Here is a 16,744-nt window from a genome sequence, read left to right on the forward strand (position 1 = left end):
GCTCCTGGTGATGAAAATTTCTAGAACTGGCTCGTTGATATGCGTCAACACAGCCGCCAGCATTTTTGGATTCACCTTGGGGGCGCAGGTATGGGGACTGCCTGCACTTTGAAATTCACCACTACACCAATAACCTTGCAATTTAAAGGATCATGGGAAAGGTGAGCTGGTGAACTGGCTTAGGAAGCCTTGCAGCTTCCAGAGTTATCCAGAGGAATCAGTCTTTTTGGATGGCATATTTTCTCTAAAGCCAACTGCTGATCACTAACATATGAAAGGCTTCAATTAAAAATCAACAGGAGCAATGACTCATTGGAGATGTTATTAACTTAAGTGATAAAGTGCTAGCATCTGTGGCCACCACCAGGTTATTATCCCTATGAGTCATGAAGCCATTCTGTACATTCCCAGGGAATTCTACTTGCCGTGCTCAAAATCCCAGAGTTGACTAACAAATATTGCATTCAGAACTCTATAGCCAAAGTTATAGAGGCAACTTTGGATTCTGACCACATCACAGATAATTAGGCTTTGAATCTGCAGCAAAGTGCAATTTGCATAGCTAAAGACGTTTCTGTACATTTGGCATGGAACACTTTTATTTTAAGTCTCTTAATATTACAGACTTCACATAAGTACTCTTGTCTAGGGTTACTTCCACACCAGGATGTCTTCAGTGCTGCTGAGGCACTGCTTTTCCACCTTAATTCTGGAGGCAGAATTAAGACTGTAGTTTCATATGGCACAATTTATTTCTATATTCCCTCCAGCAACTCTGCAATGTCTGTCCTCATGGCAAATGCAAAAGTAGAAAGGCATCACTGACTGCAGCCTTAAAGGGATATCCTAAGCACATTTACTCAGAAGTTATATCCTTCCATAGAGCTTACTCCCTAGAGTGTAAGAGAAATATGTGTGAGTGTGTGTGTGTGTGGGGGGGGATAATTTACTCTGACTGGGGAAATATACATGGGGCTGCTTGTCACAAGAGGAAGGGTGAATTCAGCTCCCTCCATCACTTCCTCCTCTATCTCAGCCCAGTCCTTCCCAATACACTAGGGTGCTGAGCCTGCCTGTGTGCTCTGGTCACCCTGCCCTTCTCCACCCCCTATGATGCCATCTCCTCTTACTTTTGTCTTCCTGCAGTGCAGGAAATCTGGACAGCTCTAAAGGACCCAATCCCAGCTGGGCGGGGAGGAGCCCATTTTGGCAATCCAGCCTCCATAGCAGGGCTGGCCCAAGACATTTTGCTGCCTGAAGCAAAGAACAAGATGGCGCCCCCTCCCATTCCATGTATGAAAGCCAACTGGTCTGCCAGATTAATCTGTCTTCAACACTGACAATGGTACAGCATCCTCCACTGCACCTGAAGGCAGCACGCTAATTTAAGGAGCACAGAGCGGGCTGCATGGCACGCAGCTTTTTCCTCCAACACATTGCTACCACCTCCCAAGATTTGCCACCTGAAGCAATTGCCTCACTCTGCCTAATGGTAGGGCTGGCCCTGACCCATACCACAGGATGCAACCTACCTCTCTCCTTCCTTCCCTTTCCCCACTTCTTTTTATTCCAGGGTTGTTGTTGTACCATTTATTTGCACCATTGCACACCAATGAGAAATGACAATTGTCGTCATCAACATCAGCAGCAGCAGCCTTGCAATGGTAATTATTAATTACAGCACTTGCCTTTTAAAATAATGGGTAGGGCAGGAGAGGACATTGCCAGACATATAATGGCAATGCAACCAGGCACTGGTGAGGCATCATAACTACGGCCACTCCTTCCTCCAGATGCATCAGTTGTACTTTGCCAGTCCACATTGGGCAGATAGAGCAGCAATTGCATTGCAATTTTTAAAAATCACCACAAACTAGCTATTTAAAAAAAACCCAAGGAGGACAACAGGGAAAACACAGGATAATCAGTTTGGGCCTAAGGGAAAGGCGCTCCATTCCTCGCCCTTTAACAGGAGGTATTTCTCCCTCCCTGACTATTTTTAAATGGGTCTTAGACCTGGATTTTTCAGCCTATTTGGGGAAGAATTAAGCCCTTCATATTTGTGTCTAGCTTCCCATCTATTTTAGGTCTTGGAGAATGTTTATGACCACTTCTATGTACAGGCTTAATTCCCTCCCTCTCCCACCCATACAAATATACATAAGGAGAGGTGAACCGGACGGGAGAGTGAACGGAAAGATTGCCAACTGCCCCTGTTATCACTTTTGCCTATTATCTCACCCTCACATTCCTTGTCATTATTGTAAGCTCAAGACACAAAGGTGGCTCAGAAAATCAAATCAGAGAAGCCATGGTATAAGTATCCTTCTAAGATGGAACTGGAACTTTCTGTTCTCTAATATGCAGTGTGAACCCCATTGTGTCTCTATGGATGCATAAAACTAGAGACACTTAAAAAAAAAAAAAAAAAGCACCTAGATTTAAGTGCCCTCAGCAGAATTTGGGAAAGGGGGAAGGAATGATAAACTTTGTTTTATTGTGTGTACAATCCATTACCATACAATCAAATTTGAGGTTTTACTGTTCTGCATGTGGCATGCATTACGATAGAATAAAATCTGGCTCAGCCCTTCAAACGTGACAGAAACAAGTATTTTAGTCCATGGGTCTTCCTATCATATACATTTGTATTTCAACAACGGACTCTTAACAGTGTACAGAATGTCAGGGTTTAAACTTAAGGTTAACTGGAAAGTAACATAATTTTAAACGCATGGGTTCTTATAGAAAAATAAACCCAAGGGGAAAAATAATCTTTTTCCCAAGGTTTAGACCTGCAACAAAGATTAAATCAATCTTCCATTCCACATATAAGTTTGGGAAGCTTTATGCGATTTTAATTTATCTGTACACTTAGGATATTGAACTACACAAAAGCCTTGCTCTGAGAAGAACAAGATTCATGGGGAACAGTCCCACGAAAATGACAAATGGCTTCTTGATAATTAACTCATACCAGTGGTGTTTGATAGTTGAGTGGAGTAAGTATGCTAAAGCAGCAATATAAAAACAAAAGGTAAATTTAGGTGAACTGGTTGAAAAAAGCATAAGTGTAAGAGTTTTAGAAAATATTTGTTCTTAAACTTCTCTAGTAGAAACAGTAGCACATCTGAAAATGAGTTCATATTGAAAATGTCAACCTTTATTTAAAATGGTTCTGTACTCATGATGGAATTTGAGCATATACATAAATGGATCTGCAATAACATGTTCCTATTAAAAACTTTTAAAATCTCAAATTTTACCTTCAGGATTAAATGAATTCCTAAGTTATTGCCAAGGTTCACATTCAATCCATTCATACCTGTTGTCTGAGAACTTCCATTTGCATCCTCATCTCCTCTTGGTTGCAATTCCTGTCCAACGCACTAACGTCAGGCACATGTAGGGATGCACTTTGATTTTTCAAGGTGTCCAGAAGGGCCTGCAGCCAAAAGAAAAAAAAGCATCTTATGCTTGGAGTTCACTACATCAAATTTATTCCTTTTTAAGCAGTACAATCTTTGTGAACTTCTTAGACTTGGCACGGGGGGAGGGGTAATATTAGTAAAGGTTTTGGCATTTGCCTTTATAAAAGGGGTTCTCAAATTGTGGGGTAGCTTCTCCCAAGTGGGGGTGTGAAAGCACTCAAAGGAAAGCATGACATTCCAGTGATGGGTGAAATACTGGAGGAAGGTGTGCCTTCCCCTCGTAAACCAAGGCTGAATGTCCTACACTATATTTGTGTGATCAACTGTGTAGGAATATAGGAACACAGTAAGCTGCCTTATAGCGAGTCATTGATCTATATAGCCCAGTACTGCCAGCACTGACTGGCAGAGGCTATCCTGGGTTTCAAGGCAGGAGTTTTTCATGCACTACCTGGACATGCCAGAGATCGAACTGAGGGCCTTCACCGAGGGCCTTCTCCATGCAAAGCATGTGCTCTAATACTGAGTGATGCCCTTTCCCTCTGTATCCCTACTGCCTAATTTTCTCAACCTTGTTTGATGAGAATGGAGCCCAGAAGAGCTGCTGGCTTAATGATAGTCCCTGTGTATGGTTTTAGGAAGGAGTCAAAGATCTCCTGTTCTATTCCCCGTTCTTTAATGATGATGTTACATTAGTACTATCCCAGCTGACAGATCCTTATATGCAGCACTAGGCTGCATACAGCTACATACAAAAACCTCATGGGTGAATGGAGGCACAAGACCTTGACTTGCAGTGCAATCTTACTCATATTTACTCAGGAGCAATTTCCACTGGGTTCAGTGAGGCTTACTCCCTAGTAATTGGGTTTAGGCTTGCAGTTCAGAAGAGGGTTAAATCTAAAAAGGCTGAGAAACATCCTATTTTAAAAGTTCTTTTTCAGTATTGCATTTCCAGGTTTTATGCTGAGTAAATAAACTGGGAGGGGGGCTGTGCAAGTAATGCATTCCCTATGCCCCGTGCCCATGTTTCAGTAATCAAATCTGGTGCACTATAGTGCCAAGAGCCTTTATGTTGTAGTTGCATAAATAATATGCCTTATGTGTGCAAGCATAAATACATGTATCTGCAATGTTACTATAAGAACTAAGAAAACCCAGAGCAAAGAAGATACATCTCTTCAATGTAAAGTGCTGAATTGTATGATCTGAGACTGTTCCCCATTTACAGTGTGGATATACAGAGAGTGGGGGTGGGGGGAGGGAGAAATATAGCTTCACTGTTTGTCTGCTGAGTTTACACTCATAAATATAATTTAGGATGCAATCCTATGCACATTTAGACAGAAAAAGTCCTACAACTCCCAGCATTCCGAATGCTGGGAGTTGTAGGTCCTTTTCTGTCTAAACATGCATAGGATTGTGCCCTTAGGTGCCCCAGTCAGAAACTGGGAATGTCCAAACATAGTTATGTTTTGTGTTCCTAAACCCAGGCACATCAAAACAAAACAAAAAGTATAAACATCAAGATCCTATCATTTTCCACAACTGCCATGAGTTCTTCCATCCATAAATAATCCAATTTAAAATGGTTTCAAAACTTCTGAAATTGCAAAGATGACACAATCTTAGATTTCATTAAAAGCAAGTTCCTACATTTTCATAGCAGCAAGGAGCAGGGTAATGAATGTGACACAAGAGTGTCACCTAAGGCCTCAGAAATAAACTGTGAAAGAGTATTTTTTTAAAGAATTATTGTATTATCTATATGTGTATTATTCAATTTAGATCTCATACATATCAGATAGATATAATAATTAATTCTGTACCTGATCAAGATCATCACAGCCATGCTCCACGATTCTATATAAACACATTTTCTTCTAGCACTCCATATGTTCATATAACACTAGTTTTGTCAGAATATTTGAACTCAGAGTTATTAAAATTTCTCATCAAACTACATTCGTATGCTGTAAATAATTCTACGCAGAACCACGAAAAATCAACACAGCGAAGTATGTATATCTACCACCTGATGAGTTTATTGTAGCTCCTCCTAAACAGAACATGGTGCAATCCTTAATAGCAACCATAAGAGGAAATCATATTAAGTCTTTCATGCATATGGCCAGTGCATCATACTCACTCTTCAAATCATCTTGAGCAACAGGTTACTAGTAAGATACTCAAAAACTACTACTCCTAGTCAACTAATTCCATGCCGTTAACAGTACCTTAGAAGTTGGTAGGTGGAAATATTACATATAATTATCATAATTAATCACAAATTGAGAGGAGGAAGAGAACTAAAAGAAAAATGCTTAAAAAATCAAACCACATTTACATTTAAATGTCCCTCTAATTAATTCCAAATCAAAATCTGACTTCAATATGTTTTGTTAACCCAAAACACTTGCAATAAACAGGGATGAGATCTGGTTTGGTTTTTCCTCTTATCATGTGGCTTACACTTGGGGGATGACAATGCATTTGCATGCTCTCTTATCCAAAGATGGCCTTACATCAAATAACGCCTGAAGTGCTTTTTCTGCTTTCCAGCTCCTTCCTTCCCACATGTCAGTCTCTTCGGGAGCAATCCTATGCATGTTTAGACAGAAAAAAGTCCTACAGTTCCCGGCATTCCCCAGCCAGGATGTTTTTCTATATTTTTGCACCCTTTGGCATTTTAAATAGGTGTCTATATCCTTTTTAAAGCACAACCTTATGTATGTTTCCTTGGAAATAAGTCCCACTGTATTCAATGGAGTTTATTCCAGATATGTGTGAATAGAGTGGCTGCTATCCTATACACGAGTCTTCCCCAACACGGTGCACTTCAGGTCCCATTGGGAAATACTTTTGAGTGGACACATATGGGATTGCACTGTTAATAAAACAGTTGACTTATTTACCCTACCAGTTGCATGTTGAGCCATGCTAGATCAGACCAAGGATTCATCTAGTTCAGCATTCTGTTCACAGAGTAGCCAACCAGCTGTGGATAGGAAATTCACAAGCGGGACATGAGTGCAACAGCACCCTCCTACCTATGTTCCCCAGCAACTGGTGTACATAGGCATACTGCCTCTGATACTGGAGGTAGCACATAGCCATCAGGACTAGTAGTCATTGATAGCCTTCTCCTCCAGGAATGTTTCTAACCCTCTTTTAAAGCTATCCAAGTTGGTGGCCATCACTACATCTTGTGGTAGCAAATTCCATAGTTTAACTATGCGCTGTGTGAAGTACTTCCCAAATCTCCCACCAATGAGCTTCATGGGATGACCCTGCGTCTAGTATTTTGAGAGAGGGAGAAAAATGTCTCCTTATCCACTTTCTCCACAGCATGCATAATTTGAACAACTCTATCATGTTTCCCCTTAGCCTCCTTTTTTTCAAGCTAAACAATCCCAGCTGTGGTAACCTTCCCTCATAGGGGAGATGGAGATGCTCCAGCCTCTTGATCATTTTAGTTGCCCTTTTCTGACCTTTTCCAGCATTATGTCTACACTCTAAACTGTGGTTAATCTTAAGTATGGTGTACTGAAGCAAGACAGCTTCATAAACCACAGTTTGAATTTGACTTATTTTAGTAAACCAGAACTCCCCAACCTTTTTGGACCCATTCAGGAATTTGAGAAACTGCTGTGGGCACCACCACAAAATGCCTAATCACTGAATCACCGCTTTGGCGTCTACCTGTTATATCTATGGATCTTAGGATGCATCTTATTCAGCAAAAACTTTAATTTCATGTCTATTGGATACTGCAACATCTCTTTAATAAGGGATTCCATAATTTGGCTAATGCTTCTTTAAACAAATGTTTTGGCAAAGTCCAGTATTTGCTTCTTTGGGGAAGGATGTTATTACACAGAAAAATGTTGTACTGGAACAGTGTTCAATATTCACTGTTGTGCACCTTCTTTTAAATCATTTACCTGCTTCATGGAAATTAACAAATGCTCCATGTAAATGGATTCTTTGAGCCCTTTTGACAGCTAAAAGACTGAAATTACAACTTTGGAAGGATAAACACTCACCTCCTATAATGCAATGGACTGAGGACCTTACAATGCTTTGAGTATTTGAATGGGTGGCATATAGATGCCACCTTAAAATGGTTACTTATTTGGATATTTGGTCTGCTTTTGTTGAAGCCTACATAAAATTGCTAGAAAGCTGTACACATTTCATAGAAATCCATGTACGTATATTAAAACAATGGAATTTAAAAAAAATCAGATGCCTGCAGGTGCCAAGTTGGGGACCCCTTCACAGGTGCCACATTAGGGACCCCTGTAGTAAACCACAGTTTAGACTACACACAATTTATCCAAGTTTGGGCATAACAACAATGCGTAGTTAGTTGAAAACAGTAGCAAAGCTTCTGATCACCTCCCTGCAGCTGTACGAGCGGAGGGGAGGGGAGAGTCTATGCACATAACACTAACCCATAGTCTTGTGTTACATCCAAACTAGGCCCATGTGATGGATTTTCTGGGTCTTGCTCTATAAACTAGCAACGTTTCCAGAATTCTTGATTTTATCCTTAGTCTTGAGATGGTTCTTATTGTATAGTATGTTATGATATTTTAATATTCAAATTAAAAAGCTTAACGTGCTCAGAACCATGGGTAAACATTTCAAATAAAAACTGTCATTTTTCAAGCTAAATGATAAGTATTGTTCTGTAATACACAGAGCTCACCAAACCAGACTGTGGTGTTTTCTATAGCTTTTCATTAGCGTGCACTGAAAATACTGATGGTAGTATAATTTACTCATAATTTATGAGTCAGGATTCTCAAAAATCCTGAGATGATGATGATGATGATGATTATTATTATTATCAACAAAACAACAACAATAATAATAATACTTTCTGGATGTCTTTTATTTACATTCTATATTTTAAAAGTTCATTTTGTTTCTTCATCTGTATTTAATTACAAGATTCTACCGGACCAGAGCCAACATTTTATTTTACTAGCTTGTATTTTTCATGCTTGAATTTGTGTGTCTTGTCTCAGCTTAAAGCTAGATAGAGCAATTGTTCAAAGAAATATGTTTCCTGAGGAAGTGTTTGTGGTTTACCAGGAGACACAATTAAAAAAAAAAACAACACTCAGCTTTATGCAGCCTGTCTTCATGGAAATACGTTTATGTGTCTCCAGTGTCAGCTTTTTATTGTTCTTTTGCAACATTTAAGAAACACATCTGCAATATCCACCTGGGCCCATTTGGGCCCAGAAGCTGGATGAATATTTGCAGACACAAACAGCTGCTGCTTGCATGATTCCCCCTTCTCTGCTGCAAAAACTGGGTGGGGAAACTTTTACAGCTCGAGGACTGGATTGCCACCTGGTGAACCTTTTTTGGGGGGGTCATGCCATCTGTGAACGTGGCCAAAGGCCAAAGTGGGCATGGCCACCCTAATTTCATGCACACCTCATTCATTCATTCACACACACACACATACACACACACACACCATTCATACACACACACAGATCGTTACCATTCCTACTCTCCTTAGCTGATCCATGCAGATCAGCTGGGGGGAGGGCATATTTCTCAGGGCCCCCTCAGCTGATCCATGCAGATTACCTGAGGGTGGGCATTTTCATCACCATTGTGGCATACTAGGTGGGCAGGCTTAAACCCCCTGCCAGAGCACCACCATGGGGATAAAGATTGCAGCCCTTTCACTCTTTAGCTGATCTGTGCTGGTCAGATGAGGAGCAGGGGAGGTCTGATGAAGATGAAAATGACCTGGAAATGGTCCAGAACTGACCCAGAGGTCATGACGATGACAGAGAAAGTCCCACTGGGACTTTCTTCTGAGTAGACGTGCATAAGATTGCACTGAACAGGGATTTAACAGCTCTTTATTAAACAGAAGCAATAAAAGAATAAATATGTTTCTCCAACAAACATATGGGAGGGGGAGGTTACACTGAGCTGCCCTATCAGTTGCAATGGGCCTATGTACATGCTTTCTCTGAGGACAGGCCGCATGAGTTGAAATAACACATATACACCAGGAACGTAGCACTGCACTGATTCTCACTGTCATGGCAGGTGCAGAAAGTGCCACTGGTATCGTAGCAATTGCTGGCTGAGCCCCTTGTTGAATATATGTTGTTCACCTGGAACTTCCTCTGTGCCATCAGGGCCATGTGCTGTATTAATACTGATACAATCGTGCAATGGACCCTGATGGCCCACCGCTCTAGTCGGCATAGCGCAGCTGAAGCAGAGCTACTTTACAGGATATGTACTGCAAGCTAATAGACAAATGGTCTTGTGGTAGCTAGGAAATTGTCAATGAAACTTAAGCTTCCGGCCACATAAATGTTTGTAGAAAAGAGCATTTCATGGAAGACCTGATGCTGAAAGTAGGGGTTGCCAGATATCCCTTTTGTAAAGAACTTCTCAGACTTCTAGAATGCAAAAGGGTCTTATGAAACATGACCGACTGTATGTTTAAGGAGCAGTGAGTTGTCTGAAGAAAATGGGCAAGAAGACAAAAAGAATTGGCGTCACTTTCGGAGGGTTTCCTCAGGGAAGAACTAGACATTATAAAGAAAACAAGGGTTTCCAACCTTCTGTTGACCTCACAATGCTAATACAGATGCTAGGGGTCACTGGCAGAGGGGAATTGGCAGGAGGGGGGGATATTTAACCCTTTCGTTGTTGTTCAGTCGTTAAGTCGTGTCTGACTCTTCGTGACCCCATGGACCATAGCATGCCAGGCCTTCCTGTCCTGCGCTCTCTCCTGGAGTGTGCTCAAGTTCATATTCATTGCATCGGTGATGCTATCTAGCCATCTCATCCTCTGCCGTCCCCTTCTCCTTTTGCCTTCAATCTTTCCCAGCATCAGGGTCTTTTCCAGAGAGTTTTCTCTTCGCATTTGGTGGCCAAAATATTTGACCTTCAGCTTCAGTATCTGTCCTTCCAATGAGCACTCAGGGTTGATTTCCTTTAGAATTGACTGATTTGACCTCCTTGCAGTCCAGGGGACTCGGAAGAGTCTTCTCCAGCACCACAGTTCGAAAGCATCGATTCTTCAGCGCTCAGCCTTTCTTATAGTCCAGCTCTCACAGCCATACGTTACCACTGGGAAAACCATAGCTTTGATTATGCGGACCTTTGTCGGCAAGGTGATGTCTCTGCTTCTTACTATGCTGTCTAGGTTTGCCATAGCTTTCCTCCCAAGGAGCAAGCGTCTTTTAATTTCATGGCTACAGTCACCATCTGCAGTGATCTTGGAGCCCAAGAAAATAAAATCCGTCACTGCTTCCATTTCTTCCCCTTCTATATGCCAGGAAGTGATGCGGCCAGATGCCATGATCTTCGTTTTTTTAATGTTGAGTTTCAAACCAGCTTTTGCACTCTCCACTTTCACCCTCAACAAGAGGCTCTTTAGATCCTCTTTCCTTTCTGCCATTAGGGTGGTATCGTCTGCATATCAGAGGTTGTTGATCATTCTCCTGGCACTTCCCCAGCAATTTTTATTTTCCCCCCCACTCAGGCTCCAAATCTGGAAGTGAGCTGAGCTGGAGGGCAGGGGAGAATGCTTAGGAGGCATTTGTAGTGAGATTCAGCAGGGCAGGATAACTGCAAACACCTCCTGCCTGCATCCATATCCTTGTTATCACAACAAACACAGGCATGCGATCATCTAGTTCTGTCCTAACACTTTAGGTGGCAAGCATAATTCTAGAGTGCCAACAGCATCAGTATTAACATGTTTTTTAAAAAAAAGTATGCTTATGCCGGCCACTTTTATTTTAAAGGCAGAGCAGATGCATGGGGCCCAGATCCGATTACACTCCAGTTTCCTACTTAATCTCATCTTCCTACCCCCCTACCCCCACCCCCAGATGCTATTTGCTCCAATCCAGATTGTAAACACAATCCAGATTAGGGCTCCACACTGCTGGTTTTCCTTCAAAATAAAAGAGGCCAAGTTAAGGGAGCAATCCTATCTGGATCGACGGCTGCCTCCAAGCACAGGGGCGACCGCCTATCCTGTGCAGGGCAAGAGGAGCAGATCTCCTCCTTGCTTCCCCAGCCCTGCTTTCACAGCTAGACAGCCGATTTTGGCTGTCTGGCCGCGGGACCTCAGAGCGCGGGAAGCAGCAGCCAGATGACACATAGGAAGTGTTGTACTGGCATTTCTGACCTCCCTGCCTCTGGGAACATCCCATTTTCACCACTCTGCACTGCTTTTACAAGCGTGGAGTCTGAGGCCGATCCGCACTGCCTACAAGGTGGCGCAGGAGAGGGTGGGGGTTGGTTCTCCGGGAACCGACCTATCCTATGGCCATCTAGCCACTGACTATGCATACTTCTTTAAAAAAATGTGTTTTAACATAATGTGTAGTTTAGTCCGCAGTTCACACATTAAATTAGCAGGTGACACAGAAGAGACAGTTCAAGCAATTCTACAAATCAGATATTGCCAGATGGATAGAAGCCCAGAGCAGGTAAAGATTTCTAAGCGAAGATATAAAAATACTCAAAAAAGAATGATCCACACCTTGTTCAGCCGACTTATTTCATATTCATAATGCATCTTCTTCACGTTTGCTAAGGCATTCTTTTGTTTCAGAAGTGTATTCTCTTCCTTTAGTTTTTTTTTGTCTCTCTGGAATGTAAAGACACATAGATTTGTTGATAAAGTGCAGATGGTTGCATGTTTTTTTCTCTGTATGACAGATGTGCTGTATTTTTTATTATTATTCCAAGTAAGTGTGCCAAACTTCTCAGAAAGAAAACAGCAACAAAACTGATGGATAGTTCATCCCAGATACTCTAAAGTCTGATGACATTCTATTGACTACCTTTTGGGCTCTCTTGTGGCACATATAGGCCATAAAACTGCATGAGGTAGCTGAGGAAATATAGAGCTTACCCCCTCACATCTCTGAATACCACCCTGAAGGCCTTGTTGTTGGAAGATGTGCCTCTCAAAGGGGTGGTGGAGGTCATAGCTGGAGTGCTAGAGTGGTCCCACAATCCCCAGCCAAAACAATGACATCTTCTGGGAAATCATAGGCTACTATTTTATTGGGTTTTATTTTTAAGTGACTTTAGCCTTCAATTTCAAAGCAGATAGCATTAAAAATGGACCTTAGACAATGTTGCAGGGTGGGGTGCTTCTCTTAAGGATTCCAGATACTTCGTTTCATCTTCCCCTCCCCCCATTTTTCTATCTCACCACCACCACCACCACAGGCACGATTCTGTCCCCACTGAGCATGCTCAGTCCTCATTAGGTTGTTTTTTATGAGGGGGGGTCCATCCTCTGAGGGTTTTTTTCCTCTAACGGTTTTTTTATTGTACATCTGCAAATTTTGGGTCCCCCTCAAGCCTTTCTCTTGTGCGTAGATGGTGCCATTTTTGGCTACATTAGGACTGGTAACTCAGAAAATTGAGGTATTAGTATATATGGCGTAAAAAGAGAAGACTAAATATCTCTTTTCTGGATATGAGCACAGGGACATTCCACCTGTGAAAACTCCCCATTCCAGGAGGCAGAAAACTGTGGATGACCGTATCCTACTTACAGGGCCTTTCCCCTCAGAAAGGATGAAACCGCAAAGGCTTACATGATCAAATGTTCCTCCATACAAAAAAACACAATTTTCTCCTGTAAAGCAAACTAGCTATCAGGGAGAAGAGTTCCAGCCTAGCTTTCTCCCTGGCTTGCTTGTTAGAGGCACTTCTTTGTATGAAGGAGCATTCAACCAAATGAGCCCCACCTGCAGTCAGAAGTGGCACAGGTTTACCGCCTCAGTGACAACTAGGCTTAAGAGCTTTTCTATACGAAGCAGTTAATCAGCTGTTAATCCACTGTATCTAATTTTGGTTTTGTTGCAGAATTAAAATCGGAGCATTACATGAGGAGTGTTTCCTCTCCTGCTTTTTCCATAACCTCTGGGTGGCACTGTGGTATAGCAGAATAGTGCAAATACACAAGAGGAAATCATGTTTTCTTTTGCTTTTACAATTAAATGCCGTATTTTCCCTCCTCTAAAAAACTTGCTGAAAGTGCTGCTTAGACACAGAAGCGAAACTGGAGTGTCCTAGCGTTATTTCAAGAACCGGTAAACAACCGCGAGTAGAGAATGACAAGATTACAATGAATACCTCATGTAGAAAAGCCCTGAGTCTTTGTCCAACTTGAAATGTAACTGGAAGGCTTGTGATTGGCTCAGAAGTCAAGTGACTCCTGAGGCTAGTAGTAATACCTGAAACTAAAAGCTTCAGCCACTCCATTTGGAACCTGACTAATATCAAGTGTGTCACATGCCATGACAACGAAGCTAATTTTCCTATCTTCCTGAGAAGGAAAAGTCTGACAGGAAGTAGATAGAAAATAAGATGCTTCAGTCATTTCAGTAGATAGAAAATAAAATGCTTCAGTAACTGAAACCTGGGACACAGGAAATGACTTTATATGAGGTCAGACTATTTGTCCATCTATCCTAGGCCATGTTTCCATGACAACAGAAGGAGAAGCTAATTGAGGAGTACTGGATTTTTTTTAAAGGAATCAGCTTTGCTGTGAGCAGGGTTCCATGAGCGGATTCTCCAGATCAGTAAAAAATGCTTCACAGTACATACTTCCTGGTGGGGGTGGGGGTTAAAGTGAACGTCATCTGACTGGCAGGGGCTGCTCAACCAATAAGAGAGGCTTCCCCTTTCTCTCCACCCCCTTTCTCCTTTCCCCTGAAAGTCCAGATGCACCTGCATTTCAGGAGCAAGCCTCATTGACCACAATGGGAGTTTCTTCTGAGTAGACACACATATGCTTGTGCTGGGAAAGGGGCGGGGGAGAACACAAAGACAGAAACCAGCCCCCATGTTAACCCACAGGACCTCATTGACCACAATGGGAGTTACTTCTGAGGACACAGTAATGGGTTTGTTCTGGGAAATAGAGCAGTAAACTCAAAGACAGAAACAAGCCCTCATTGTGACCCTCAGGATATCGATAAGGAAGCTGTGAAGTAGTTACTTCCTAAGGCAATGAATCAGAGCCTCCGGATCATGCTTAATCGCACTTAAGGACTTGGGCTTTAAAATATGCCATTCCAATTGAAGGGGAATCTGTAAGTTCTGATGTGGGCAATGAATCAGAGCCTCCGGATCATGCTTAATCGCACTTAAGGACTTGGGCTTTAAAATATGCCATTCCAATTGAAGGGGAATCTGTAAGTTCTGATGTGGGCATTCAAATGCAAGCATTATTCAGCACAATGGGAGTTACTTCTGAGGAGACACTAATGGGTTTGTTGTGGGAAAGAGACGGAAACCAGCCCCCATTTTAACCCACAGGATCTCTATAAGGAAGCTTTGAAGTAGTTACTTCCAAAGGCAATGAATTGGAGCCTCGAGATAACATTTAATCATACTTAAGGAACTGAGCTTTAAAATGTGCTGTGTCAATTGAGGGGTTCCTCTGTTATTTCTGTGGGCATTCAGAGGGCAACCCTTATTCAACACAGTGGGAGGAAACACCTCTTGACTGGGGTCATGGTGAAAGGCACACTCCTGGGCAGGGTAGCATACCTGAGCTAAATGCAGGGGTTGGGGCACACAGTAACTATACAGAGGAGAACCTGACTTAAGGAAAAGAATTGGACTTTAAGCAGTCTCAGGAAATCTAGTTTTTCCCTGATAAGCTCTGGGGTGGCTGCTGGATGGCCACGACGTCATGTTTCCCTAACAACCTCAACATGGAGCCAGCTCAGAGTAAATTGCCAGTGGGAACAGTGGGAACCTAGAGTTCTTTACCCTGCCTGGGAGTGGATCTCCAGGGTCTTCCCATCATCTGCTATCATGTTTTTTCAATGGAGATATTAGGGATGGCGGAGAAATCCGCCATGGACTCCAATAAGGCCAGATTCTCATTCTAAAGAATCCACCCCCCCGGAGTGTGTGGCAGAACTGCCCCCCCCAAAATCCTCCCTGGACGGACCCTACCTGCTGCTGGCCAGACCGGGTCCGTCCACTGCTGCCGTCCGTCTGCTGCCCCGGACTGCGGCCGCAAATGGCGTCTGGCGTAGGGGACGCCATTTACGTCCCTGCTCTTTGCCGTGATAGGCTATGTAAATATTTATGTAGCCTATCACCAAAAACAGCAGGGATGCAAATGGCGTCCCCTACGCCAGACGCCATTTGCAGCCACAGCCCGGCAGCAGACGGAAGTCCAGCTGCAGACGGGCCCAGCCGGCGGCTCTGCGGACTCGCCGCAGAGCAGAGCTGGCCAGGCAGGATTCCAGGGGAAAGGACAGATCGCCTCCCCCCACCCCGCAGACACCCGGACCAGAACGGTAAGTGGGTTTCTTACACCCCTAGGAGATATCAGGAATTGAACCTGCAACCTTCTATATGCAAAGTGTGCACTATACTAATGAGCAACGGTCCCTCCCCAAACAGCTGAGGTACCATCCTTGTCCCCTGATATTGCATTTTCCATCTCTACCCATCAGAATTTTAGCATGCAGATTTTATGTTTATAAAATGTATGCCCTGCTTTTCCTTTTCTTTTTTAACTTTCCCCTGTGTTTAACAGTATTGCTAAACTTATGAAAGCTCCACCTATTTGTTTCCACCCTACTTGAAAAAAGGTTTTATGGGAAAGGGATAAGCAGTGAGATTGTAAAGTGCTCAGTCTCTCCCTCCCTCCCTCTCTCTCTCTCTCTCACACACACACACTCACACACACACACAGTGAAACAACCCAGTTCTCCTACCATTTCCTGTACTAGCCTCTTTGTAGTCTGGGCTTCCAGCCTTTGGCACTCTTGTTGCATTTGGAGCCTTTCTCCTTCGAGTGTCCTGACAATCTTCTGCACTGATTCCAGTTTTGCTTTCACTTCAGCGACCTGCAAGGGGACACAAGATTAACTGCGGCAAGGTATACAATTTTCTCTCCCAAAAAAGAACCCCACCACCTGGAAGCAGCAGTTGGCCTGTGTGCCCTGTGGCCCATGTGCAAATGTAGGGAACACCACAGGCTGTAAAATAAATTTTAGTACAGAACGAGGTGACATGGGCTGCAGGATCAAGATTTCATGAACAACAGATACATGGAAGCTTGTGGTGAGCTGCTCCACGGAGAGTGACAAAGCTGAGCAGCACTGGTGAAGCAGCTAATCGTGCTGTGTCAGGGAAAGTCCCTCACACAGCACAAATCTCACCTCAAGTCACATCTCACCTCAAGTCACAAAACTCCCCAGGTTGATTTCGGCAAGCGACATTTTCAGCTCCTGCCCCACCTCCCCACCTGC

General features: G+C 43.0%; 1 protein-coding gene across 1 annotated transcript in view; it reads right to left on the reverse strand.

Moving 5' to 3' along the window:
- TNIP3 (TNFAIP3 interacting protein 3) overlaps positions 1-16,744 on the reverse strand; it is a 106,950-nt gene that overhangs the window by 35,042 nt on the left and 55,164 nt on the right. Inside the window, exons 7-9 of the mRNA XM_084855941.1 lie at positions 16,208-16,339; positions 11,983-12,090; positions 3,326-3,445 (exon numbers count right to left, since the gene is read on the reverse strand). Of these exons, the coding sequence (XP_084712067.1) occupies positions 3,326-3,445; positions 11,983-12,090; positions 16,208-16,339 (360 nt within the window). The remainder of the gene's footprint in view (positions 1-3,325; positions 3,446-11,982; positions 12,091-16,207; positions 16,340-16,744) is intronic.

This window comes from Heloderma suspectum, chromosome 5, assembly GCF_057233095.1.
Source record: "Heloderma suspectum isolate Gila_16-S chromosome 5, 16-S_ref, whole genome shotgun sequence".
Lineage (NCBI taxonomy): Eukaryota > Metazoa > Chordata > Lepidosauria > Squamata > Helodermatidae > Heloderma > Heloderma suspectum.